Source organism: Saimiri boliviensis, chromosome 9 (genome assembly GCF_048565385.1).
Source record: "Saimiri boliviensis isolate mSaiBol1 chromosome 9, mSaiBol1.pri, whole genome shotgun sequence".
Lineage (NCBI taxonomy): Eukaryota > Metazoa > Chordata > Mammalia > Primates > Cebidae > Saimiri > Saimiri boliviensis.
The window spans coordinates 91068124-91093937 of NC_133457.1; the positions used below are offsets into that span (position 1 = coordinate 91068124).

The 25814-nt window shown below is 45.8% G+C and overlaps 1 protein-coding gene across 2 annotated transcripts in view; it reads right to left on the minus strand.

Moving 5' to 3' along the window:
* Positions 1-7758: 7758 nt before the first annotated feature.
* Positions 7759-25814, minus strand: part of CDS2 (CDP-diacylglycerol synthase 2) — a 77852-nt gene continuing 59796 nt past the window's right edge. The window contains exons 6-13 of one of the 2 annotated variants that reach the window (XM_003933223.3): positions 25448-25506; positions 24749-24831; positions 21697-21784; positions 20832-20900; positions 19531-19683; positions 16853-16972; positions 16204-16307; positions 7759-15938 (exon numbers count right to left, since the gene is read on the minus strand). In XM_003933223.3, the coding sequence (XP_003933272.1) occupies positions 15806-15938; positions 16204-16307; positions 16853-16972; positions 19531-19683; positions 20832-20900; positions 21697-21784; positions 24749-24831; positions 25448-25506 (809 nt within the window). In that variant the 3' untranslated portion in view covers positions 7759-15805. The remainder of the gene's footprint in view (positions 15939-16203; positions 16308-16852; positions 16973-19530; positions 19684-20831; positions 20901-21696; positions 21785-24748; positions 24832-25447; positions 25507-25814) is intronic. The other variant, XM_010343785.2, reaches the window with a different exon arrangement.

A 25814-nucleotide genomic window follows, 5' to 3' on the forward strand; every position in this document is an offset into this window, starting at 1 on the left:
TTTTTCACATGAACATACAATTGATCCAGCAGGTTTACTGAAAACATACAATTGATCCAGCAGGTTTATTGAAAAGACTGGTCAGGCGCACTGGCTCATGCCTGTAATCCCAGCATTTTGGGAGGCCAAGGCTGGAGGATTGCTTGAGGCCAGGAGTTCAAAACCAGACTGATCAACATAGCAAGACCCCATTGCTAGAAAAAAAAAAGTTAAAAATTAGTCAGGCATGGTGGCACACCTGTAGTCCCAGCTACTTGGGAAGCTAAGGTAGAGGATCTCTTGAGCCCAAGAGACTGAGGCTGCCATGAGCTATGATCGCACTGCTGCACTACAGCCTGGGCAACAGAGCAAGATCCTGTCTCAAAAAAAATGACCACCCTGTGCCCACTGCACTATCACCTTTGCATAAATCAAGTGACCATATGGGTGTAGGCTTGTTTTCTCTGCAATTAATTCTGTCATTGTAATTACCAGTTTAAAAATTACTACCTAGACTACTACTTGGTTCATCTTTACACAACAGATATTTAGGCCAGGCATGGTAGGTAACTCACAGTTGTCATCCTAGCACTTTGGGAAGCGTATGTGCAAGGACTACTTGAGGTCAGGAATTCGAGACAAGCCTGGCCACATAGCAAGATACCATCTCTATATATCAAAATAATATTTTTTAGAAAACAAGGATTTAACACCAATGGTACGGTTTATTTAGAAAAGGCAGGGTAAGTGCTTGATTCTTTCATTTACTAGTTTTAGAAATAGAGTTGGCTTGCCCACATCCTCCAGAACTGATCACATGAATTTAGGCATTATTATGAATTAATATACTTAAACATAATCAATGTGTTTCCATCAATTGCAGTTATGACCCTTATTGATGCTCAAAATGTTCTATCTTTGGAAATCTCTTCTTGTTGACTCTGCCTCATTTTGACATGACCCTACTGTTTGCTTTTCATCTCTGGTGTGTTTGCAGCAATAAATAATGAACAGATAGAAAGTCTTTGGTCAGATAACAATCCTAGAAGTTTGACTGATGGCTCTGTAGAGGTCAGTATGAGCAGCCACTTGAGCAACAGCTATGTTCAGGGGCAGGGAGACCCAGATCCCAAGAGTAACTTCCTTACCCAGAATGGGACCACCTCAGGGGTGATATGAAAAGGCCAAGCGACCAGGTGTGGTGGTTCATGCCTGTAATCCTAATATGTTGGGAAGCTGAGATGGGCAGATCACTTGAGGTCAGGAGTTCGAGACTGGTCTGACCAACATGGCGAAATCGTCTACTAAAAATACAAAAATTAGCCAGATGTGGTGGCAGTGCCTGTAATCCCAACTACTCATGAGGTTGAGGTTCTGCTTGAATCCGGGAAGCAGAGGTTGCAGTGAGCCAAGGTAGCACCACTGCACTCTAGCTTGGCAACAAAGTGAAACTCCATCTCAAAAAAAAAAAAATAATAAAAGGAAAGGAGAAGCACTCTGATCAGGAAGAAAATGGGGTGCCAATGGGAGAAGACACTGAAGTAATAACAGTAATAAGAATATTTATGGAAAATCACTGTGTGCCAGAAGCTAGTCTAAGCTCTTTGAAAGTATTAACTTATTTAATCTTCACAATGATCATGGGGATGAGTATAATCCACATACAGTGTAAATGGTGTTATCTCCTGTTTTGCAGACAAGGAGACTGAAGCACAGAGAGATTAACTAACTTGCCCAAGGCCACAGAGTCACTAAGAGATGGAGTCAGGAATCAAACTCAGGCACTTTCCCAGCCTGAATGGAAGACAAGCTGCTCCTCGTTCATGGATTTGGTCAGGATGACTATGGAGGAAGTTCTAGTACCTGATGGGAACCTGGACAATGCCATAAAATACTCAGCCAGCATTCCAGTGTGAATTTTAGTTTGAGCTGGCTTTGGTGTGTTCAACATAAGGTCAGCCACAGCTACCACTTCATTCCCCTCCCCTTCATTCCCTCCTGCTCTGTGTCCACTGTCCGGGCATGCCTCTGCCTTCACTGGAAACTTTCTCTGCTTCTTCCCCGGCATCCCTGAGAAACTCACTTCTCAGCCAAGGTGGTAATATTACAAATAAAAGTTTAAAATAGTGCAAATAAAACTATCTACTGGATGATTACTAGATGCTAGGAGTGGACATGTGCTTTGCAAATGTTCTCAATTATCCATATTTTATAGAGGTGGAAGCTGAATGGTTAAGCGTTTTGTTCAAGGTCACAAAGCTAGTGAATGCTGGGCCAGGATCCTCTGTGGATAAATGTCTCACTCCCAAGTCCTGCCTGTGCCTCACTCCTGAACCACCACTGCCCTCTGCTGGGCTCATGACAGCACTGCCTCACTATGCTGGGTACCACATCTTACCTAGGCCTCTCCAACAGCGGCCCCAGGCGGTTCCATCACAACAGGGAAGACAGCCCCAGGCGGTTCCATCACAACAGGGAAGACGCAGCCAGGACGGAAAGAGGAAGGGTATTTCTTGTTCTCAAAGCTCCTGCAGAACTCAAGTTGCACCAGTCAAAAACATACGTGTTGCTGGGCTCACACCTGTAATCCCAGCACTTTGGGAGGCTGAGGCCATCGGATCACCAAGGTCGGGAGTTCGAGACCAGCTTGACCAACATGGAGAAATCCTGTCTCTACTAAAAATGCAAAAAATTATCTACGCGTGGTGGCGCCTCCCAGCACTTGGGAGGCTGAGGTAGGAGAATTGCTTGAACCCGGGAAGCGGAGGTTGCAGTGAGCCGAGATTGTGCCATTGTACTCCAGCCTGGGCAACAAGAGCAAAACTCCATCTCAAAATATATACATGTGTGTGTGTGTGTGTGTATATATATATATATATACACACACATATACATATATATATACATATACATATATATACACATATACATATATTTTTTCTTTGCTATGATGAATATTATTGGAATAATTGGTGAAATCTGAATAAGGCTATATAACAGTAAAGGGGCATAATGTCTACAACTCTCAAATAACTAAAAAAAAAGCGTGCATGGAGAGAGAATATAAATGTGGCAAAATCTTAACATTTGGAAAATTTGGGTGAAGGATGTAGGAAATTCTTTATACTATTCTTACTTTTCTGTAAGCCTAAAACTATTCAAAATACAAAGTTAAATAATTGCAACTTCAGGAAGCCACCAACCCCAGCTCCCCAGATTCAGGAGGTTCTCTGGTAACAGACAGATTACCAGAAGGCCCCCTCCTGGCCCTGCTTCCTAACAAACAGCATGGTAGACAGGGAATCTAGGGGTCTGTGATACTACAGTGGGGAAGAAGCTCACTCTTGGGCAGTGGCTACGGGAGTCTCCAATGCCCACAGGATCCCATGCATGCCCCCTCCAACACGCACACTGGTGCACAACCACGGGTACTGACTTGGGACCCGTGATAAGCTTGTGGGTATGCAGAACTGGGCAGCACAGTGAAGGGAATAGGAGGCATTTCTCATGAGGAAGAGTGAAAAGAACAAGATGGAGAACTTGGGAAGAGAAGGCTGGGCAGCAAAGGGAGGGGCAGAAGGCACTTAAGAATCACTGTAAGCCAGGCGTGGGGGCTCATGCCTGTAATCTCAGCACTTTGGGAGGCCGAGGCAGGCAGATCATGAGGTCCGGAGACAGAGACCATCCCGGCCAACACGGTGAAACCCTGTCTCTACTAAAAATACAAAAATTAGCTGGGTGTAGTGGTATGCACCTGTAGTCCCAGCTACTTGGGAGGCTAAGGCAGAAGAATCACTTCAATCCAGGAGGCAGAGGTTGCAGTGAGCCAAGATTGCGCCACTGCACTCCAGCCTGGCAACAGAGCATAACTCCGCCTCAAAAAAAAAAAAAAAATCATTCTCGACATGTGTCATGCAAAAGAGGAATCAGAGCCAGTCTATTCAGAGGTGTAAGAAGACAGGAGGCTGGGCGAGGTGGCTCACACCTGTAATCCTAGCACTATGGGAGGCCCTGGCAGGTGGATCATCTGAAGTCAGGGGATTTAAGACCAGCCTGGTCGACATAGTAAAACCCCATCTCTACTAAAAAATACAAAAAGTTAGCCAGGCATGGTGGTGGGCACTTGTAATCCCAGCTACTCGGGAGGCTGAGGCAGGAGAATTGCTTGAACCAGGGAGGCGGAGGTTGCAGTGAGCCAAGATCGCACCACTGCACTATAGCCTGGGTCACAGAGCAAGACTCTGTCTCAAAAAGAAAAAAAAAGAAGTCCTAGGCAGTGGCACTGGGAGGCACACACCCAGGCCTCTAGAATTCTAGAATTTCCAGGGGGAAATTAATAGCTGCTTCTGCTGTCAGGTGGGAGTAGGGACACCTGAAGGCAAGTCTACCTAGGCCTTTCCCCAGGCCTTAAGGCTGGATTGTCTTATTGAAGGGAAGGGAGTAGTCCTAGCTGAAAAGAAGTAGATCCTCAAGTCCAAAACAATAGAGAGGCTCATCTCCAGACCTCAGCTCCTCTCTGTGGATGACTTTATCCAGTCTTTTGGCTCCTAGTGTAGAATAACACCCACACCCCGATTACTCTCAAATTTCTATTTCCATCTCAGACTACTCCCCAGCACTGGACATCCCTGTGTGGGCATTTCACAGCCATCTCAAACTGAATGTGTCCAAACCCCTCTCTAATCCACCTCCCACCTACTCCTGTCCTCCCACAGCCGTCCACAGTTCAGAAATGGCAGCGCCATCCTTACGGCTGCCCAAGCCAACTTCACAGCTATCCTTGACTCCTCTTCATCCTCCTCCATACTTAATCCTTCTGCAGATTCTGACAATCTGACCATTTCTCACCATCGCACCACCGCCACACGTTCTGCTGAGCCGTGTGTGTGTGTGCGTGTGTATCTGTTTCTCTCTCTTCTAGATCGATGCTGTTGCCTCCTCTCTGATCTCCCTGCTTTCACCCTTGCCCCCCTGCAGTCTGTTTTCAACATAGCAGCCCTTTGCAAACAAACATTTCGAGTCACTCCTAGGCTCTGAACTCCCAACCCTTCTCATCTTGTTCAGAGTAAAAGCCAATGGCCTTGGCCTTGTGTAATTACTCATGATCCTTGGGACCCCTGGGTTTCCCGCCGGTGCTCCTCCCCACTCCCCTGCTCCATCCCTGCAGTTCCTCCACCGCACAGGTGTCTTCGCACTTCCCCAGACACCCAGCTACCTCCCCTATAGCCTCCAGGTGTGTCCATTTGCCCACACACCACCTCTGCAGTGAGGCCTTCCCGGTGCACCCTATTGAATATGGCAACCTCTCCCCACCAGCATTCCCTCTTCCCCTCTCCTGGCTACATTTTTATCTATTTAACATGTTTTCTCAGGTTTGTTGTTATTCCCCAAGATGAGCTCCATGAAACAAGGACTTTTTGTTGCAGTGTCTGGAGAAGGCCTACCCTAGAGCAGGCATTCCACAAGTGCTGGCTGAACACAAAGAAATCATCAAGGCTGGCCGGGCACCGTGGCTCATGCTTGAAACCCCAGCACTTTGGGAGGTTAAGGCGGGTGGATCACCTGGGATCAGGAGTTTGAGATCAGCCTGGCCAACATGGCAAAATCCTGTCTCTACTAAAAACACAAAAAAATTAGTGAGGTGTGGTGGCATGTGCCTGTATTCCCAGCTACTTGGGAGGCTGAGGCAGGAGAATTGCTTGAATCTGGCAGGCAGAGGTTGCAGTGAGCCGAGATCGCACCACTGCACTCCAGCCTGGGCAAGAGAGGGACTCTCAAAAAAAAGAAGAGAAGAAAAGAGGGGAGAGGGGAGAAGGGGAAAAGAAGAGAGAGGAAGGGAGAGGAAGAGAGGAGAGGGGAAAGGAAGGGAGGGGAGAGGAGAGGGGAGGAGCTGGGAGGGGAACCATCAAGGCCAGTGTTCGTGGGCTCTGTGAATGGAAGGACGCCAGATGCAGGCAACTGCACAGGCGCTCTGATGCCACTGACCTAGGCCCTATGGACTTCACAGGCCTGGACAACAGAGCCTTCAGCAGATGGACTCGAGCCCAGGGACCCGCACCACTTCGCCAGCACCACGTGAACCCTCAGCTCCTGGTGCAACAAAAGGGAGCAAGGCACCAGGGAAAACGACTCATGCTGGGTTTCTCAGCAACCCTGGAAACTGGTGGCTTGGAGTCAGATTTTGTGGGATTTAGGAAAGTAAATGAACGCGGTAGTTTTTCTTTTTTCTTTTTTTTTTTTTTTTTTGCATCTGGAATGTTGGCAAGCAATTCATTGTGGAAGTTCCAATGGTAGTAGGTTTCCTGTGGGCAAAAATAGCAGACACCCCTGTCCAAAAGGTAGTTAATCTACAGGTCCCACTGGCCTCCGACATTTGCCCTGGTAAGGCTGGCCCATTGGCTCCCAGGAGTTCAGACTCTCCCACAAAAATCGAAGGTCCTGGGGCAGAAAGCACACAGTGAGTGAGGAGAAAACATAAGGCCTCCCCGACAAACTGCTGTTAACGGTGAGAACTGCAAGGAACAGTGGAGTTAGGCAGGCTGAGGAGGAACTGGGGAAAGGAAAAAAACTGGGCAGAGGAAACAGCACACGCCAAGGCCAGGGACAGGCTCACACCTGGAACAAGGAAGGACAAGTGGCAGGTGTGGCTGTGAGGACAGGGCCTGAACGCGTGGGTCAGGCACTGGCCAGCTCACTGATGGCCCCAGAAGCCTCGTTACCAAGTCTGAACTTTAACCTCAGGCACCAAAGAGTTCCAAACAGAGAGAGCTCATCCCAGCTCTTACGTACGACATGGATTAGAGGGGGCCAAGCATGGTGGTTCACACCTGTAATCCCAGCACTTTGGGAGGCTGAGACAGGCGGATCACCTGAGCTTGGGAGTGCAAGACGACCAGCCTGACCAACATGGAGAAACCCCATCTCTGCTAAAAATACAAAATTAGCCAGGCATGGTGGTGCGTGGCTGTGATCCCGGCTACTCAGGAGGCTGAGGCAGAATTGCTTGAACCCAGGAAGCAGAGTTTGCGGTGAGCCGAGATAGCGCCACAGCACTCTAGCCTGGGCAACAAAAGCGAAACTCCATCTCCAAAAAAAAAAAAAAAAAATTGATTAGCAGAGGTGGCCAGGCTGCAGGGAGAGGGTTGGAGGCTGCCCTAGAAATCCTGGCACGAGATGGGGCCTGGCCCAGAAGGCTGCAGTAAGGATGACTCTGAGGATGTCTGGAACGCAGAATGGGCAGGCCTGGGCAGCTGATGAGATCACTCCAGTTACTGGCTTGTGTGACAGACACATGGATGGTCAAAGAACGCTGACTCAGGGCAGAGATAGGAAAAGGGCATAGGTTTGGGTTTTGTCACGCAAAGTCTGTATGAGAGGCCTCATAGGCAGCTGGAAATGCAGGCCCACGTGGGCTAGAGACATGGACTTGGGAACTGTTGAAGTGAGTGTGGTGATTAGAGCCCTGGGAGTGGGTGAGAACACTCAGGGAGGAGAATTCAGTGAGGGAATGAGAGCCTCAGGCAGAATGCCACCACCAAGGGATAGCCCAGAGGAGAGACACCCAGAAAGAAGACTGAGGAGGAGCAACCAAGGAGGGCAGGATGCAAAGGCAGAGGAAAGCCAGGAGGGCAGGATGCAAAGGCCAAGGACAGAGGGAGTCTCCAGAAGCAGGGGGTGGTCAGTAGCATCCGGGGAAGTAACGCTGGCTCCACATACGTGACCAGACGTCCACACCCTTGGCCTTCCGACAACCCCCACCATCAAAGACCACACATGATCTAGAATTTAATATATGTTTATTTGTGTAGTAGGAACATTCAGGTATATAAATAAGGTAAATGCTTTCCAATGTACAGTATATTATGTCCTTACATTGCGTGGAAAAAGAAGCTACATGTATTGTTCAACACAGATCACGAGTGCACAGAGAGAGATCAGCTGCATTTAGCGGAACGCCAAGTTGGGGACACGGCACAGCAGTCGCGCACAGGCACACACCTATCTGGGGAGGCCGTGGGGACTGTCACGTGAACTCTGCACACCGAGAGCTGCTTCAAAGTCACCCGTGTCTGAGTGCGGAAAAAGTGAGTATCAACACCCAGGCTATCAGGGTGAGACAACTGAATTCCACCATGTCCGTCCACTTTACAAAAGGGCAGGGGGCACCACGGAGAAACTGACCAGAAATGCTCTGCCCTGACACAGAGGAGACAGGGCCAGGGCAGACACAAGGCTGACCTCTGGGAGGCACAGACACTGGCAGTGATGGGTCCCATGGGACGCCTGGCACTCCCAGCAGACAGCTCCCCTAAGCAGGTGGGGAGGCCATTTCTGTGTCTGGGAACTTTCTAGTTTAACAAATCCTCAGAGTGGAGAGAATTATGAAGGATGTCCACAGCTGTGCATAACTCAACCAAAAAACACCAAGGTTCCCAAGATCCTTCAACAGAGGGGCTTGCCATCTGATCTCACCCTCCTGTTTTAGAAGGTGTTAAACATCAATAAAAATTAAAACTTGGTGTCAGCATCAACTCTAGAAGATAACCCATGGTTCAAATCTCCCTGAATGGGTTCTCTGAGCCCAGATTTCTGGTCCTCAACTCACATGACATCCAGGGTCAGCGAGCGTTCAGCTGGCCTCTGCTAAAAGAGTCTGCCCTCTACTGTGGGACTCCCGGCCCCTCCTTGGCCCCCATGTTCCTCCTGCTGCTGCCCCTGAGTCCTCCAGCTGGATAACAATAAACCAAACCACTGTCTCCTAGTCCCTGCCTTGTTCTCCTGACTCCTAGTCTTTTGAATTCATCGGCCCCTGATGTCTGTTCAACTCTTCCGCTTTGTAATCAGCCCCTACCACCCAGCCAGCATGACGTAAGACAGAAAAACAGGGTTTACTAAAGGCCGGAGCCCTGTGCATGGAGGCTTTAAAAGAAACAGCACACAAAGGACACTCATAAAAACACGTATGCACATCCTGCCTGCTAGAAAACATTCTTAACCCCTTTTCTACTCTGGTGTTCCTTTAAGAAAAGCCAGCATAAAAAGTACAAGAACCTAACGCAGGTGAAAAAGAGGCATCCAAACGGCGAGGACAGACAGGGCTATGTGGATATTATCAGCAAACATAGTTTCACTAGGGACAGAATCACCAGGTGGCTAACCCCTCCAAGTACTTTATGCATGGAAGTCCTCTGGGGGCTACAAAGGGCTAGGCTCTGCCCAGTGCCCAGGAGACCACTGCAAGAGCTTTCTCTGCTTGATTTCCAGAGGGCCCTTACCCCCAAGAGTGAAGGTTGTCTATGGACACAAGGCTGCCTGGGTCCATCCGACAGCACAATGAGGGAGGAAGAGCCAGGCAGGGTAAACACAAACCCAGAAGGGCGAGAGGGCTCCGGGGCAAGCCTGGGATTAGCCCATCACAGCAGCTGCTTCCTAGAACCCCCACAACCATCTTCTCCTGGTTCACGGTATTATCATTACTTCATTAATTCACTGAAGCAGAGACACCATTATTTCCATATATTAATAGCAATGTGTTGTTGGGTCCCACTAATACCCAGGAAAGAATCCACAGTCAAACCAGTAGTTCAAAGTTATTATTCAACTAACTAGAATTCCATGGATCGTGTTAGCCAACACCATTCCTTCAAAGTGAAGTGGCCTCCCCTCACACACACACATGCCACAACTCCCCATCCCCATTCAGAAAACTAAGTTTAAACAAACAAACAAACAAACAAACAAAAAACTCTTCAGGCCAGGCGTGGTGGCTCACACCTGTAATCCTAGCAATTTGGGAGGCCGAGATGGGTAGATCACCTGAGGTCAGGAGTTCAAGACCAGCCTGGCCATCATGGTGAAACCCCATCTTAAAAAAAAAGAAAAAAGAAACTCTTCATTCAGTCTTGTGCCTCTTCTCCTTTCATTTATGAGTCACCCATCTGAGTCTTTGCTAACCTAAAATCTGGGAGAAATATCTCATATCATGTATCCTCAATGGGTCACCCACTTCTACCCTGTTACTACTTTTAAGAAGGAAACATGAAGCTCCAGATTGGCTGCGTCATAAGGATGTGGGCAGAATTTCTAGGCTTTTAGTCTACATAATCCCCTACAAAGCAGGTTTCTGTTGTCCCCACTCTTCTTGGCCCTCAATAACATCCACCCATACAGGGAACTGCTGCAGGTGCCTGAGCTATGTGTATAGAACACAGCCCTTGGCCAGAGGGAGAAGTGGGGTCCACAGCAAGTCACAGACAGGCCCTCCTTGCCCAGAGGGGAGACACCACCAGGCAGAAAGAGACAGCCTCCTTCCTGCAAGCAGTCCAGACCATGGGCAGAGGAGGTGATCTGGAGTCTCAGGCCAGCCATCCCCACTAAGAACAGAACTTCTGCACACCCTCATGTCCTCTTGCCCCTTGTTAGGCTGGCCTCCTAAAGGTGTGTGAAGCACCAAGATGCTTCAGGGGATGTTAAGGCTGGCCTGCTTCTCTAGGAGGGACCCATGCCGTGTGCAGGGTGGTGGTAGTGCGGTAGCTGAGAATCCCATCTCTGGCATTGCACCAACGGAAGGCAAACTACCAGCTGAGCTCAACAAAAGTAACTACCATTTACTGAGCACTTACTATGTGCCAGGCACGGTGCTAAATGCTTACATGCATGACCTCATTATACCCTCACAACCACCCCGGGAAGAAGGTAATATTATCAGATCCAACTGACTTAAAGGTTGAAGCTTAGAGCAGCCTAGTAACCTGCCTGCACCTAGAGTGATTTGATCCCAAAGTGTGTCTTCTTAACCACTGCTCTCGGTCTCAATCATACTGCCTCAGTTTCCTCATCTATAAATGGGGATAATACCTAATTCAAAGGTTGTTTTCCGGATTAAAAGGAATAATGTATGTAAACCCTTGGCACTATGTCTGGAACATATTAAGCACTATACTGTTGTATCCTTATTAAAAAACACACTGATATCTCATTGGCTCAAGAATAAAAAGAGAAGGTGCCTCAGTAGGTAAGCATTTGATAGAAAAAGGAAGGGGAGGGTTGGCAAGAGGACAGGGTCTTTAAACAGCCAACAAATTCAAAACCCACTGGCCACAAAACCCTAGGCTTCACATATTCTGCCCCTCTATTCTCATAAATCATCAACATGTCCTCAAAGCCCCAACACTTCAGCATCCAAAGGATAATCTCCTAAACTACAAGGTGTCTTGGGAAACATGGTCCCCATACAAACAGGTGACAGCCTTAGTCAAGAAACAGCCCCAGGTGAGAACAGCCTCCATCCACCTGAGAGGCCACATAAGGCCACTGCTGGTCAACTGAAAAGTGGGGGCACGTTCAAATGGCAACAGCAGCCAGGACTCTTCTGAGAATAGGGCCCACCTTCTGCAGGGATGTGGATGAGGACAGTCCAGGCTCAAGAGAAGGTGCGCCAGGCAGAGCCCTGAAACAAGAATCCTTCATCACCGCTTGGTTTAAACCCTAGGACCCCATGCAGGTTGTGGCACAAGACCCCCACCCAAGAAGAAAAACTGAGTCAGGAAATGAGAGTTGTTCATCTCTTTAAAAACTGGCTGCTGGGCAAACATGTGGAGGGTGATAAAGGGAAAAGGAAGTTTGTTTTGACCAAGATAGGGAAGAATATGAGGCTCTGCCCAAGTATTAGCCACCATCTTCAGGAGCCCACAGTTTGGTCCACCTGCTCCTTGGTGCCCTGGGTTCGAAAACACAAGTGAGAATCCATCCACAGCTTACTGTCTTGCAGTATGTCCACAAAAGTCACCTGGACATTCTCCCTACTCTGACCTCAGAAGAACAGGAACCTGGGTCCAAGTGAAATTGTCCACCTCCCAACTTCACCTTTTTCTTAGCACATAATCAGAGTGCAAGAAAGGTGGGCCCAGATGTGTTACTCTGGAAGACAAAAGACGACAGTGCCTAAGATATTACCAAAACAGGGAGAGGCTTTAGCAATGACATACCACATTTCATAGAATGATGAAAATCTACTTCCTTGGACATGCATCTAGGGCTGGCTTTGTAACTAACAAGATCCCTGCTTCACAGTTTTCTGAGCAAGGACGCTCCGTCCCAAGTCATTTACACCCTTCCACTACCCAACTCTGTCAACAGTGGGCATGGACTTGAGCCAGCCAAGGGCTCCCTGACAGTGTGAAGATCTCAACTCAAGGACTGATTCAAACAAGGCTCCAGTCAACTTAGCAACTAGCTCAGCCCCAAATCACAAGGTCTTTGCAGTCACCCTTAAAACATATTTTTGGGATTTTCTTGCATAATATAAGTCAAGTTACAGGATAAAAACCCAGTGGAAAAAAAAATCTATAAAAATGGTTTCAGAGCCGGGCGCGGTGGCTCAAGCCTGTAATCCCAGCACTTTGGGAGGCTGAGACGGGTGGATCACGAGGTCAAGAGATCGAGACCATCCTGGTCAACATGGTGAAACCCCGTCTCTACTAAAAATACAAAAAAAAATTAGCTGGGCATGGTGGCGCGTGCCTGTAATCCCAGCTACTCAGGAGGCTGAGGCAGGAGAATTGCCTGAACCCAGGAGGCGGAGGTTGCGGTGAGCCGAGATCGCGCCATTGCACTCCAGCCTGGGTAACAAGAGCGAAACTCCGTCTCAAAAAAAAAAAAAAAAAAATGGTTTCAAAGTCCACCTGTGTAAAGTCAAAAGTTATATCCCCCCCAATGAAAGAGACTAGTTTCAAAGCATGTGAAACTAGTTCTCATACATTATAGGGATGTATAATACTAGAGTAATTACATTTCAAATGCAAAATACTGTAGCTACTAAAATGCCCAGAATACGAAACGAGCTGCCTAAGATGGTTTCACTTTCAGGAATAAAATATAAATGGAATCTTTTTAAATATGAAAAGCAGTTAAGACAGCAGCATGCAAACACACAAAAGGCAAAGACTCAGTGTCCTGTAAGCGGTCATGAGCAGAGCTCCCAGGGGCTGGGGGGATGCCCATCAGCCCTTGTTCATCAACTCCTTATACTACCAGGTAGGAGCCAACAGCAATTTAAGCTCCAACGTGGCTCAGGTCAGGCCTCCTGAGCTAGAGGAAAGCTGCAATACCTCGGTGTACTCACAACACACAAAAGCAAGCAGGGCTGGGGGACTCTCCAGGTGTCCTGTGGGTAAAGCGCAGGATGGAGTGATTCCCAACTCCACCACGCTATCCTGGGGAAGCTCCTTGCCTTGTAAGGTGCTCATGACTCACACCCAAGGTAAGAAGGCTGTTGTGAGAATGTAGGGATACAAGCTGGAAAGCAAAGCAAAAGTCTCTGAATGAGGACTACGCAATATTTATGAATACATAAACAAATGGGAAGCATAAAACCACAATGAAAGTAATAAACGGAATTCACAAGGAAGGGCACACAGTTGTAGTCACATTTTATTTCCGACCAAAAAAAGAAAAAAAAAATGGGTCTAAAGCAAGTGATGCCATTCAGTAAGATCTGAATGTATATACGTAAAATAGTTTCTTGAATCTTTCCGTGAAAAGGCAAAATGTGCTATATATGGACACAAGGTGGCGACACTCTCCTAGCTAACTGATGAAAATTCCTCATCTCCAGAAAGCATGCAGGGGAAATCAGAAAATAAAACACAAGCTGACCCTCTGGCCTGCCTGCTAGCAGCTCTAGTGAGCACCCAGCTTTGGCCTCCTAGGTACCACCTTCCGTACCCCACCCCCTACCCAGTGACCACTTCCACAAAGGAACATGAGCCTTGCCTGGTACGCTCAGCTCCCTGATACCAGAGGCAGCCCTATTCAAGAGCAGCTCTCTGAAGCCAGGGCCCCAACTGAGACTCCCTCCTCTCAAGGAACCCACCATATGCCCACAATTGGACAAAAGAGACAAATAAGGAACCCTTTCGGTATCTAGTTTGGTGATCCAGGTTCATTCTTCAATCTGAAAACTACAGTTTCATTATCGATCACCTTCACTGTTCAGGTGTGCTGCTGAGATACCTATTCACCTTGAGGATAAGCATGTAAGGGCCTGAAAGCACTACCCGTTTGGGGATGCCCAGGACCTCACTCAGTGAGCCTCTAGTAGCATGAACTTGCTCAGCTAAAATCGCAAAAGAGTGGAATTGGGAGTAGCTCTGAAAAAGAGGCCCTTGAGAGTGATGTATCCCACCTGGGGTCACACAGTGAGTACTGAAATGAAACCCCTTGCAATAATATATTTTGTTTTTAAGGAGCCTTGGACCTGAATAAGAAAAGTCACAAGGCTGAAATGGAAATACAAGTTCAGAGGAAAGAAGCTGCTTCAGCCCTGCATGCATGTGGGAGGTCATTCAAGGGTATGTGAGCTGAAACATCCCGGGGCTCTATCCTCTGCTGGAGACTCCAGAGACCTGGGCTGACTGTGTGCTATCAGGAAGGTGGTGAGGCCAATTTACAAACAAACCCACCACAAACCAGCACTAGACCAAGGTGCTGAAACAAGTAATTGTACCCTCATTGGCAATGAAAACATCCATGGCACAGAATAATTTAATATGTTTAGGCACCAAGTTCTCTCTCCCACACTCCATTGCTTGTTGGCCTGACAAAGAAGTAATCTGTCTTCCCAAAGTCAATCTCACCCCTGAAATTAGGGAGGGGGAAAAAAAAATCACAGTTTTAGCAAACAACAACAAAAGGTCCCACAGTAAAATACAAACTACATTTAAATTGGTCACATTATATTAAAAGTATGCATTTAATCTTCAAAATAGTCAAGCCTCTAATCAGGTTAGCTTTTCCATAGTTTTAAGCAGGCCTTTGTGGTTTCAGTGAAGAAGTCATGGTACAACTGAAATCACTGTAAAAAATAAGTGACTTTTAAAACAAGCACAGACACACACACTCCTCTAAAGAGTAATACATACATACACAGCAGCTACATGGGTGTTCAGGCAAAGGGTGCATGAACGAGAAGCCCTCTGCTCCCTGCCCAATGGGAAAGTCCCCAGAAAGGATTCAGCAGCAGCAAGTCTACAGCACAAACGTGGATGGCATCATCCCTGAAAAGACACAGTTAGGTCGACTTGAGACACTGGAGCCTAGACATGTGAGAAAGGGCTCAGTTACAGTACATTCTACCGCATATACTTGAAATATTACAGTGTGTTTTTTCCTCCAGACTATTATAAATAATTTTTCGTGCTTTCTGAAAAAAATAAAAACTGAAACTTTCAGCCTGCGATGAAGGTGAAACCATCTTATAAAGCAGAGCTTAGTTATATTCTGCATGATTTTGGTGTGGATAGAAGGCTTATCTGGTTAGTAAGCCTTTGTTCCTCCAACCTACAGAAGGCAACTCTCCTGCAGCTCCAAGGAGGGATTTCTAGAAAAGACCAGGTGTACAAGACATCCAAGCTGTGCCTCCCCACACAGGTAGAGAAGCCCCCTGATTTGGTCGGACACAGATGAGTGTCTGTGTATGACTGAGCCCAGAAACAATTCAATTGATTGTGGCTGGAACTACCACAAAAACACTCCTGACCTGGGCAACACTGTCTTCCAGATTATTAATACTTCTGTTTTAAAAAAAAGGTTTTACCCCGATGACTTCTTTCCAACTCAAAGCTATAGTTTACTTACAACGTAAATTCTAAACACATAGACTGTATATACAGATTTTTTGAACCCACAAATAAAAAACAACCTACAAAAAAAAAAAAAAAGACAGTGAGTTGAAGCCTTGTCATTGTCTAAATCACACCAGCTGGGCTTGTCTTGGAGACCTGCCCCTGCTCAGTTCCGTTCCTGTTCTCCTGGCCCTGGGTGGCCCCTACTCATCCTCTGTGGCAGATGTCAGCATCCCCTTGTCGATCAGATGAGACTGCAGCGTGTTGAAGATGTGGAGCTGCTGATCTGGCCGTAAGGTCAGGAACTGCTGAATCAGTTTGCTTGGGTTAGGGCCTCTGGAACAGAATGTGAATAAACAGCACTGAGCTGGGGCCCAGAAGCTTCTAGGGCCTGATTATCCAAGTGGCTGCTCTGATCTCTAGATCAGAGAGCTATCTACTACCAGATGGCAGGAGGAAGCCTCAGAAAATCCATAAGCAGTAACAACTGAAAATTGCATTATTTGGGATGCTTTTCACTGGAACTTAGATGTTGCTAGAATTCTAGAATTGCCCCATACTTAAACAACCACCAATTGGTTCATATGGAAAGGCACTATACCTGATAAAACTGGCGATGTATACATTGACAAAGGTGGCCATCAGATACTGGCAGTCAAAGCGATCCATGATCCCTCCATGGCCAGGAATGGTATTGGCAAAGTCCTGTTAGAGGCAGGGGAAGGAGGGGTGAACTGGGGCTCAGCCACTGACCAATTCCAGCCTAATGGTCCCACCCTGATGTCTGGCTTCTGTCCTGAGTAGCTGAGGGCAACAGAGGTGAGAAGTATTAAATCTAATGGTCAGGCTATATTAGGATACAATTTTATTGCATTATAAAATGTTCTTATTTTATTTACTTATAGAGACAGGAGTCTTGCTATGTTGCCCAGGCTAGTTTCTAACTCCTAGTCTCAAGTGATCCTCTTACCTTGTCCTCCCAAAGTTCTGGGATTACAGACATGAGCTACTGCCTGGCCCAAAATGTTATTTTGAAGAAAGATATATTAACAAATAAACTGAAAAACAACTATTGCATTTTCCTGAAAATAAAGTATTTTTATTTAACTCACCTAAATTCAGTGCATGGGTCAAGAAGATTAATTGCCAGGGTGTACGGCCTCATATTTTGGACGGGGCAGGGAAGGGGGAGAAAGGCAGAAGACAGGTGAGAAGGGAGATGAGAGGAACGTTAAGAAGCGTTTTCTTACTTTGATTTTAAATGCTCGCTTGAATCCACTTGCGAAGAATCCTCCAAAGGGGCCAATGAGCGAGGCAAAGGTAGAGAGGGCGATGCTGTGAATCTGGAAGGGGTACATCCGGACCGTTTTCTGAGAAGAGTAAATGAAGTGAAAGTCAAGGTGCATACATGCCCAGTGCTACAGTTCGAGTTGTCAACTCATGTTGAAATTTGATCCCCACTGTGGACTCATTGGGAGGTGACGCCTAGTGGGAGGTGTTCGGGTCACAGAGGCAAATCCCTCATGAATGGCTTGGTGCCTTTCTTGTGGTAGTGAGTCCTCTCTGTCAAGAGACTAGATTAGCACTGGCAGGAATGTAACTGAGGGAATGGGTTGTTATGAAGGGATGAAGTCCCTGGTTTTGCCTCTTTGCATGTGTCTACTTCCACCTTTGACCTTCTCTGCCAAGTTACAATGCAGCACCTAAAGTCCTCACCAGAGGCCAGGCAGCAGCCAGTACCACACTTCTTGCCCTTCCCAGATTGCAGAAACAGGCTAAGTAAACCTCTTTTCTTTATAAATTATCCAGCCCCAAGTGTTCTATTCTATCAACCCTAGACAGAAAAAGACATCCAACCTCATAACTATGAAACTAATCATATTTATGTAGGTTTTTAAATCAGTAAGAGGAGTGGATTTTTCCCATTTTTGTGAATCTTTAAGTTAATGAAAAACATTAAGATATTCTGCATTCAGGCCGGGCGCGGTGGCTCAAGCCTGTAGTCCCAGCACTTTGGGAGGCCGAGGCGGGTGGATCACGAGGTCGAGAGATCGAGACCATCCTGGTCAACATGGTGAAACCCCGTCTCTACTAAAAATACAAAAAATTAGCTGGTCATGGTGGCTCGTGCCTGTAATCCCAGCTACTCAGGAGGCTGAGGTAGGAGAATTGCCTGAACCCAGGAGGCGGAGGTTGCGGTGAGCCGAGATCGCGCCATTGCACTCCAGCCTGGGTAACAAGAGCGAAACTCCGCCTCAAAAAAAAAAAAAAAAAAAAGATATTCTGCATTCAAATTGTTGCAACATGATGTTTTGGTAGAAGTATATAAAGAAAATACAGGCTTACACAGATACATAGTTGAAAAAAGAGTATTTTACTAATAGTCTCAGATGGTTTTGGGTATTTTCTGACACTACACCAGAGCTTGACAAGTAGTCATTTCTTGAGTATTAGGTGTGTACGGATCTGGAATTCCATCAATGGACTTTTGTTCTCTCTTACATTAAAACCCACTGGTCTATCTTATACTTGAATGACTCTTTTACCCATGCATGACTATATAGCACCATGCATTGGACATTTAGAACATAATGGTTCACTGAGTTATGTAAATCTTTCAAATGTAGACACATTTCATTATACAGTATCAAACGTGTTTTTTCTCATGTGATCAACACACACACACACACACACACACACACGCGCGCGCGTTAAGAATCGTCACAGACCTCATCAGAAAAGGCTTTAGAAAATATTAGAAAGCTGTCAAGCTCATAGCGGCAGGTTAAGCTTTCCAAAATTCTAATTTTCATCTGAAAGTCAACTTTTATCTTGGTAACAATTACTGGCAGTCATTTTTTTTTCTTTTTTTTTTTTTTTTTGAGACAGAGTCTCACACTGTCACCCAGGCTGGAGTGCAGTGGTGTGATCTCAGCTCACTGCATCCTCTGCCTCCTGAGTTTAAGCAACTCGACCTCCTGAGTAGCTGGGATTACAGGCACACCGCCACCATGCCCAGCTAATTTTTTGTATTTTTAGTAGAGACAGGGTTTCACAATGTTACCCAGGCTGGTCTGGAACTCTTAACCTCAAGCGATCAGCCTTCCAAAGTACTGAGATTTGAAGTGTGAACCACCATGCCTAGCCTCAGTCATTTTCTTTAAAGTGACAGGATTACTTCATTCTTTTCAGAAAAATGTCTGCCAGATACCCAAGTCTGAAAAATCATAATTTGTTGGTTCTTTCCAAGTAAAATTTACTTTCTTTTCTAGAAAAAAGCAGCTAATTCAGTTCACAGCTCAAATAACTGCACACATGCATTCCCTTTAGGCAAGCACTGTACTGCAGTACTTAGCAGAAATGTTTTAGACATACTTCCCATTTCAGTAGAGAGTATTAAAAAGGTATGTATGCAAAGGTCAAGATTTAACAAAATTAGTAACTTTACTATTTCATGGACATTCATAAGAAGAACTGGTCCATTTGTACTGTGAGTGTGTGGCATGAGGAACCCACTGCCTTAACTCATAGGAAGGCACCAGCAGTTTTAACCACTGCTGCTTTTGCACCGTATCACAGCAAATGTCAACACACTGGAAAAGGCAAATCATGTTTTAGTCTAATTATGAAATAGTTGTGACCTCACAGCCCCCCAACCCCCACCACACCCCCGCAACTAAAAGGATCCCAGGGCCCTCCAGGGATCCACAGAACAAACTTTGAGAACCACTGGTCTACATGATCTGATGTTGGGGAAAAGGTCTCCTGCCCATACCCTGACCTGGCGTGAGCAATTCTCCTTCATCCTGGAGCTTACAGCTTTGGGAAGGAGGAAGCTAGCTTTTATTGGAGGGCAGGTGGTGGAGGGAGATCTCTCTTTGTAGCTACTGTCCACAGAGGCCACTCGCCCCCTGTGAGTGGCACATACCCAGCCAATGACTGACTGGATCACCCCAGGAATGTTGTACTCCTGCAGGCGAAACAGGTCTGAGGGCTCACAGTCCACAGTGAAGCTGTTGGTGTCATTGTTGTACTCCACAGGGCAGACAAAGCATCTGTACCCAGACATCACGTAGGACAGCTGAGGAGGAATAACAGAGAGACCGACAAGGAGATAAGTTCCTAGCCTAGACACAGGCACCTAGCTTGGCCATGTTTCTCAGGGTGCCTAGTGCCCTGCTAACTGCAAGCTATGTGCTCAGAGGTTTGTTTTACCATATATATTTTATCTCAATTAAAAAAAAAAAAAGGCGGTCGGGCGCGGTGGCTCAAGCCTGTAATCCCAGCACTTTGGGAGGCCGAGGCGGGTGAATCACGAGGTTGAGAGATCGAGACCATCCTGGTCAACATGGTGAAACCCCGTCTCTACTAAAAATACAAAAAATTAGCTGGGCATGGTGGCACGTGCCTGTAATCCCAGCTACTCAGGAGGCTGAGGCAGGAGAATTGCCTGAACCCAGGAGGCGGAGGTTGCGGTGAGCCGAGATCGCGCCATTGCACTCCAGCCTGGATAACAAGAGCGAAACGCCGTCTCAAAAAAAAAATAAAAATAAAAAGGCTCATAACTCATCAAGATCATACACAGACACCCAAATACCCAGGCCCTGAAAGAATCCAGAAAAACCTGAAGGGATTGGGGCAAAAAACTACAACAAGATTCTCCCCATTTGGGAAGCTATGACCACTTTCCTCAGGATCTCTGAACTCAGTGATAACTGGAGAGAGGCTGTCGGGGAGGGGCAGAGTGAGAGGCAGACCTCAGGAGGAACAAGGCTAGAAAGCATCACGGCTAGGCACTGAGCACCAAGGGGCAGCCAGACAGCACTGAAGAAGGGGGACTGGCCCAAGGGCCAAAAGCAGAGAATGGTGCTCTTGAAAGGGCAGGAAGACCACCCGCCTCTGGGCAAGGCACACGTAGGAGAAAAGCTGTGTATCTCACCTTCCCTCGGGTGCCCTCACCCTGACCCTGGAACATCAAATGCCCGACAAGCAGGCTACCTGCTGATGCATGGGCATGAGAGGGCATTGAAGGTGCTCTCCAACTGCTAGCACCCTGCCTGAAAGCTGGTGGATGGCTGATGAGGCCAGTGGCCCTGTTCAGAGCAAGATTGCTGTTTAGTAGGACAAAGTCCTGGCATCCAGAAACAATCTCCAGCTCTGAACAGGCCTTAGAAAGTGGAGTGATGCTTCTATCCACCCTCCCTTAGCCAGCTGGAAGTCACCACCTACCAGAAGGCCAAACACCACAGTAGCAAAGAAGCCCCCAATGAAGCCTTCCCAGGTCTTCTTCGGGGAGAGCTGTGGACAGAGAGCAAGTTCTCAGCAAAGGGTGTTTCAATAACTACAGCTTTGGGAACAAGGATTACTTGTTAAGAACCTTTATTTCATGAAACCCCATTCTCTTAACCATGTTACCTTCTACAACTCCCCTGAATGTGGTTTTCTTGTCGCCTTCCTTATACCCTCCCTTTGGTTCCCTCTCTGTTTCAGTCAGTCATTCAAATAGTTTTATATTAGAGAACTGTATACTAATTAAATGACTACACTCAAATCCAGATCAAAGTCCCCAAAAATATGCCTATATAATCTGTAAAAATATTGTCCTTTCTTCTTTTTTCAAGAAATGATCTTGCCCCATCACCCAGGCCGGAATGTGGTGGCACTATCACAGCTCCCTACAGCCTCAACCTCCTGGGCTCAAGAGATCCTCCCATCTCAGTCTCCCAAGGAGCTGGGACTACAGGCACATGCCACCACCATGCCTGGCTAACTTTTAAATATTTTAGTAAAGGCACAGCCTCACTATGCTCCCAAGGGTGGTCTTGAACATCTGGCCTCAAGCAATCCTCCTGGCTCACCATCACAAAGTGCTAGGATTACAGGCGTGAGCCACCATGCCTGGCCTGCTTTCTTTATTATTATTATTTTTTAATGAGTTGTCAGTGTTTTCCATTGGCCTTTCTTTAGGATTACATGAAGACATGGCCACAATACACACAGCGAGATTTCTTCTGTCTGCCAGGCTGATCTACTCACATTGAGAGCACCACCCTCCCCTCACAGTGATTATTTCACACTAGGGTAATCTATTTACCTTGATGAGTGGGGTCCGACCAAAGAAAAAGCCAAACATATAGGCCATGATGTCATTACAGATCACACAAGATATGGGGACAATGAACCTAGAAATGAACCAAAGTAAAGATCAACTCAACCAAGGTGACAGTGCCTCAATAGTACACAAAACAGTGCTATTCTTAACTTCCGGTACCAAAATCACCCATAAAATTCTGGTAACCCATTAAGCAGTAAGTTAAAAATATAAAAAATACCGAAACAGTCATACCTAGTACCTGGCACAGAGTACACATTCAAGTGTTCACTGAATGAATACTGAATAAGCGGAGGTGGCAATCTATAAAAGGTCAATTGTCCTTTTTTTATGATAAAGTAATATATGCAAACAATAATAGAAATTTAATTATAAAAGGAAAATAAAGTTTTCTTCCCCCATCCCTATCCCCATTCCCAAAAATAACCACTTTTAATCATTTCTAACTTTTATTTTTCTAGTAGTTACCTCCCCAATTCTAACTAATATACTTTAATGTCTATTTTATTATTTACTGACTTTTCTTGCTGTTTATCACTAGCTATAGTGAGCCCTACCTTTCCCTAGGACTGTACTGAGTGTGAAACCCCAACATGCACAGCTAGATTTCCTCTCTGCCCACTCCCCTGCTTATCCAGTCATCCTTACTACAAGAGAAGGTAGTTTCCACACTTCCACTATCTCTCTCCTCATTCTCCACTCTCTGATGCTTTTTTAAAAGTTCTTTGATTACAGGGGTTTTTCATTTGTTTGTTTGTTTTGAAACAGTCTCTCTCTGTTGCCGAAGCTTGACTCACTGCAACCTCTGCCCCCCAGGTTCAAGCAATTCTCCTGCCTCAGTCTCTTAAGTAGCTGGGATTACAGGCACACGCCACTATGCCTGGCTGATTTTTTGTATTTTTAGTAGAGACAGGTTTTTGCCATGTTGACCAGGCTGGTCTTAAACTCCTGACCTCAAATGATCTGCCCACCTCGGTCTCCCAAAGTGCTGAGGTTACAGGTGTGAGCCACTGTACCTGGCCTGACTACAGTTTAATACAATACTATAGGCCGGGTGCGGTGGCTCAAGCCTGTAATCCCAGCACTTTGGGAGGCCAAGGCGGGTGGATCACAAGGTCAAGAGATTGAGATCATCCTGGTCAACATGGTAAAACCCCGTCTCTACTCAAAATACAAAAAATTAGCTGGGCATGGTGGTGCGTGACTGTAATCCCAGTTACTCAGGAGGCTGAGGCAGGAGAATTGCCTGAACCCAGGAGGCGGAGGTTGCGGTGAGCCGAGATCACGCCATTGCACTCTAGCCTGGGTAACAAGAGCGAAACTCCGTCTCAAAAAATAATAATAATACTATATATGTAAATCCAGTGGCCTAGCCCATCAACCACAGGTAGCATTTCCTGGCTTCCTGTTCATTAAGGAAGGGAATGAGCATCTGTATCCTCCTTACTCCATTCACCTCCCAATCCCCACAGCACGACTTTATCAAGCCATCTAGCACATAGCCTCTGTTCTGTAACTATCATTATATTTATATTTACATAACATATATTATTTATATTTAAAATTTATATAATTTACAATTATAGAACATAGGCTATGTGCTAGAAGGGTGAGTTTGAAAACCGTTAATCAAGAAGATTTTAATATTATTTGCTATAGAACCAAATGGTATGTTTGGCCCTAAGATAAGAACATAGCACATGCCAGTCTTACAAAATACCTAACAAAAAATGCTGAAAGAGGAGTTACTTGCCTCCACAGTCCATTATAATTGTTTTAAATGCCATAATGCCTAAGCTAATATGAGTTGGCCTCAGTTCTAAATACTTTACACATAATATTTAATAATTTATTCTTTAGGAGGTGGGCATTACTGCATCCGAACTCTGAGATCTTGAAACAGGCAAATCTGGGATCTTAACCACAGTATTTAAGAACCTATCTCTTATATACACTAGCATATAGCTTTACTTTTTTTTTTTGAGACAGAGTCGTGCACTGTTGCCCAGGCTGGAGTGCGGTGGCATAATCTTGGCTCACTGCAACCTCCGTCTCCTGGGTCCAAGCAAATCTCCTGCCTCAGCCTCCTGAGTAGCTGGGATTAGAGGCACCTGCCACCACACCCAGCTAATTTTTTGTCATTTTAGTAGAAATGGGGTTTCACTATGTTGGCCAGGCTGGTCTTGAACTCCTATCTTCATGCTCTGCCCGCCTTAACCTCCCAAAGTGCTGGGATTACAGGCACGAGCCACCAAACCCAGGCTTTTACCATTTCACTAAGGTCATCTAGCTGCTTCAGTTGGCCGGTGATTTCTATCAATGCTGATAGACTTCCTATTGAAACCACTGCATTTTTGGAATAAAATCTACTCAGTATTTGCGTATTATTCCCTTGACACACTGCCAGATTCTATTTGCTAATATTTCACTTAGAATGACTTATCTATAACTGTAGCAGAAATGGGTTTGTCATTCCTGCTTCTCTCTCCTCATCGGCTTTGGTATAAAGGTTAGATAAAACTCAGCTAAATAATAATAATAAAAAAAAAACTCAGCTATAAACCCATTTGGTCCTGCTTCTTTTTTCAGATATGGAATCTTACATAATTTTCAAAGTTCTTTTACAGTTATTGATCTACTCATGTTTTCTTCTTCATGACTTTTAGTATACATTTTGCCAGGAAATCATAAATATTTCCTCTAGGTTTTCAAATTTGTTGCCATACATGTTGCATTGTCTTAGAGTCTTTAAATATTCCTGTACCTGTTAGCTTTGAACAGTGGTTCTTAGACTGTGGGTCCTGTCCAGCAGTATCAGCACCACCGAGGAATGTACTGGAAATTCAAATTCTCAAACCCTACTCCAGATCTACTGAATAAAAAACTCAGGGGTGGGGCTCAACAATTTGTGCTGTAAAGAGCCCTGCAGAAGATTCTTATGTGGCTCCAAGTGAGAGCCATTAGCTTACAAGGTAACTGCACATGAGAAACACCCACAAAATAAAAGGCAAGATCCATCCCCCACAACACTCACCAGATCATTCCTTCAAATAGGTTGTGGATCACAAGATGTGACTGTGTTACAACAATAAGTAACGTCACATGGGTCCAGCCAAACTGCAAAAGAAGAGAAATAAACACTACTTACCAGTTTACCTTGAAAGTAACTTCAAAAAACAATCAGTACCAAATAGAAAATTGCTGAGAAACAGGTAAGAAAAACATCTGCTTTTGTATATGACTTATGGAAAGTGAACAGGTAATATCAGGCTTCTGAGAGTAACACTTTGTCCCCCCTAGTTTGGGGGGTATTTTTCATTTTCTTAGTAGCTACTGAGCACTTGGAGTACTCAGAGAGGAGCTGTTCTTAGGGAATAAGCAATACCAAGTGATGTACCAGACAGGACATCTGAGGGCAATGTCCAAAGCTTCAGCTTGAGCCTTCTCTGGAGCCCACCTCAGGGTCCTAGTGGAGAGGCTGCTTAAGGTGTAAGTTAAGTAACAATGACTGGGCCTAAGTCACTGCAGAGCCATTAAACCTAAATGGGTATTCTTCCTTCATGCTCTAGATGCATATAGATCAGACCATGTTCCAGGGTTTTCATTTGTCACAGCATGAAAGGCCTGTTGAGCTCCTGAAAAACTTCATTTAAATCAAGAGTTCTAACATGCACACATGGGTGCATGCGCATGCACACACACACACACACACACACACACACACTTCTCTTACCATGTAGAACTGCAGTCGATAATGCTTCTTGACCAGACTCAGTACAAACATGCAGAATCCTAGTTTGAGGTGGGAGAAGAAAGGAAAAATGAATTATATTCTGCATTTATCTTAGCCCTCTGTGAGCTATATTAAGTGGTTGTTAGCTAATTTATTCCCAGCAACTAACCAGTGCACAATGTCAAAACCCAGGGGAGGAAAACATTATCCAGATAAACAGTCACAAGGAAAAAATAACTCCTCCAAAACAGTAAAAGGAAGGCAATATTGTATAATCTTGCAGACCACACTAAACTTAGGACATAGTTCATCAGATAGGAATGTTTTATTCCGAGAACAGGGGCCAGCAAACACTGGTGAAGCCAGC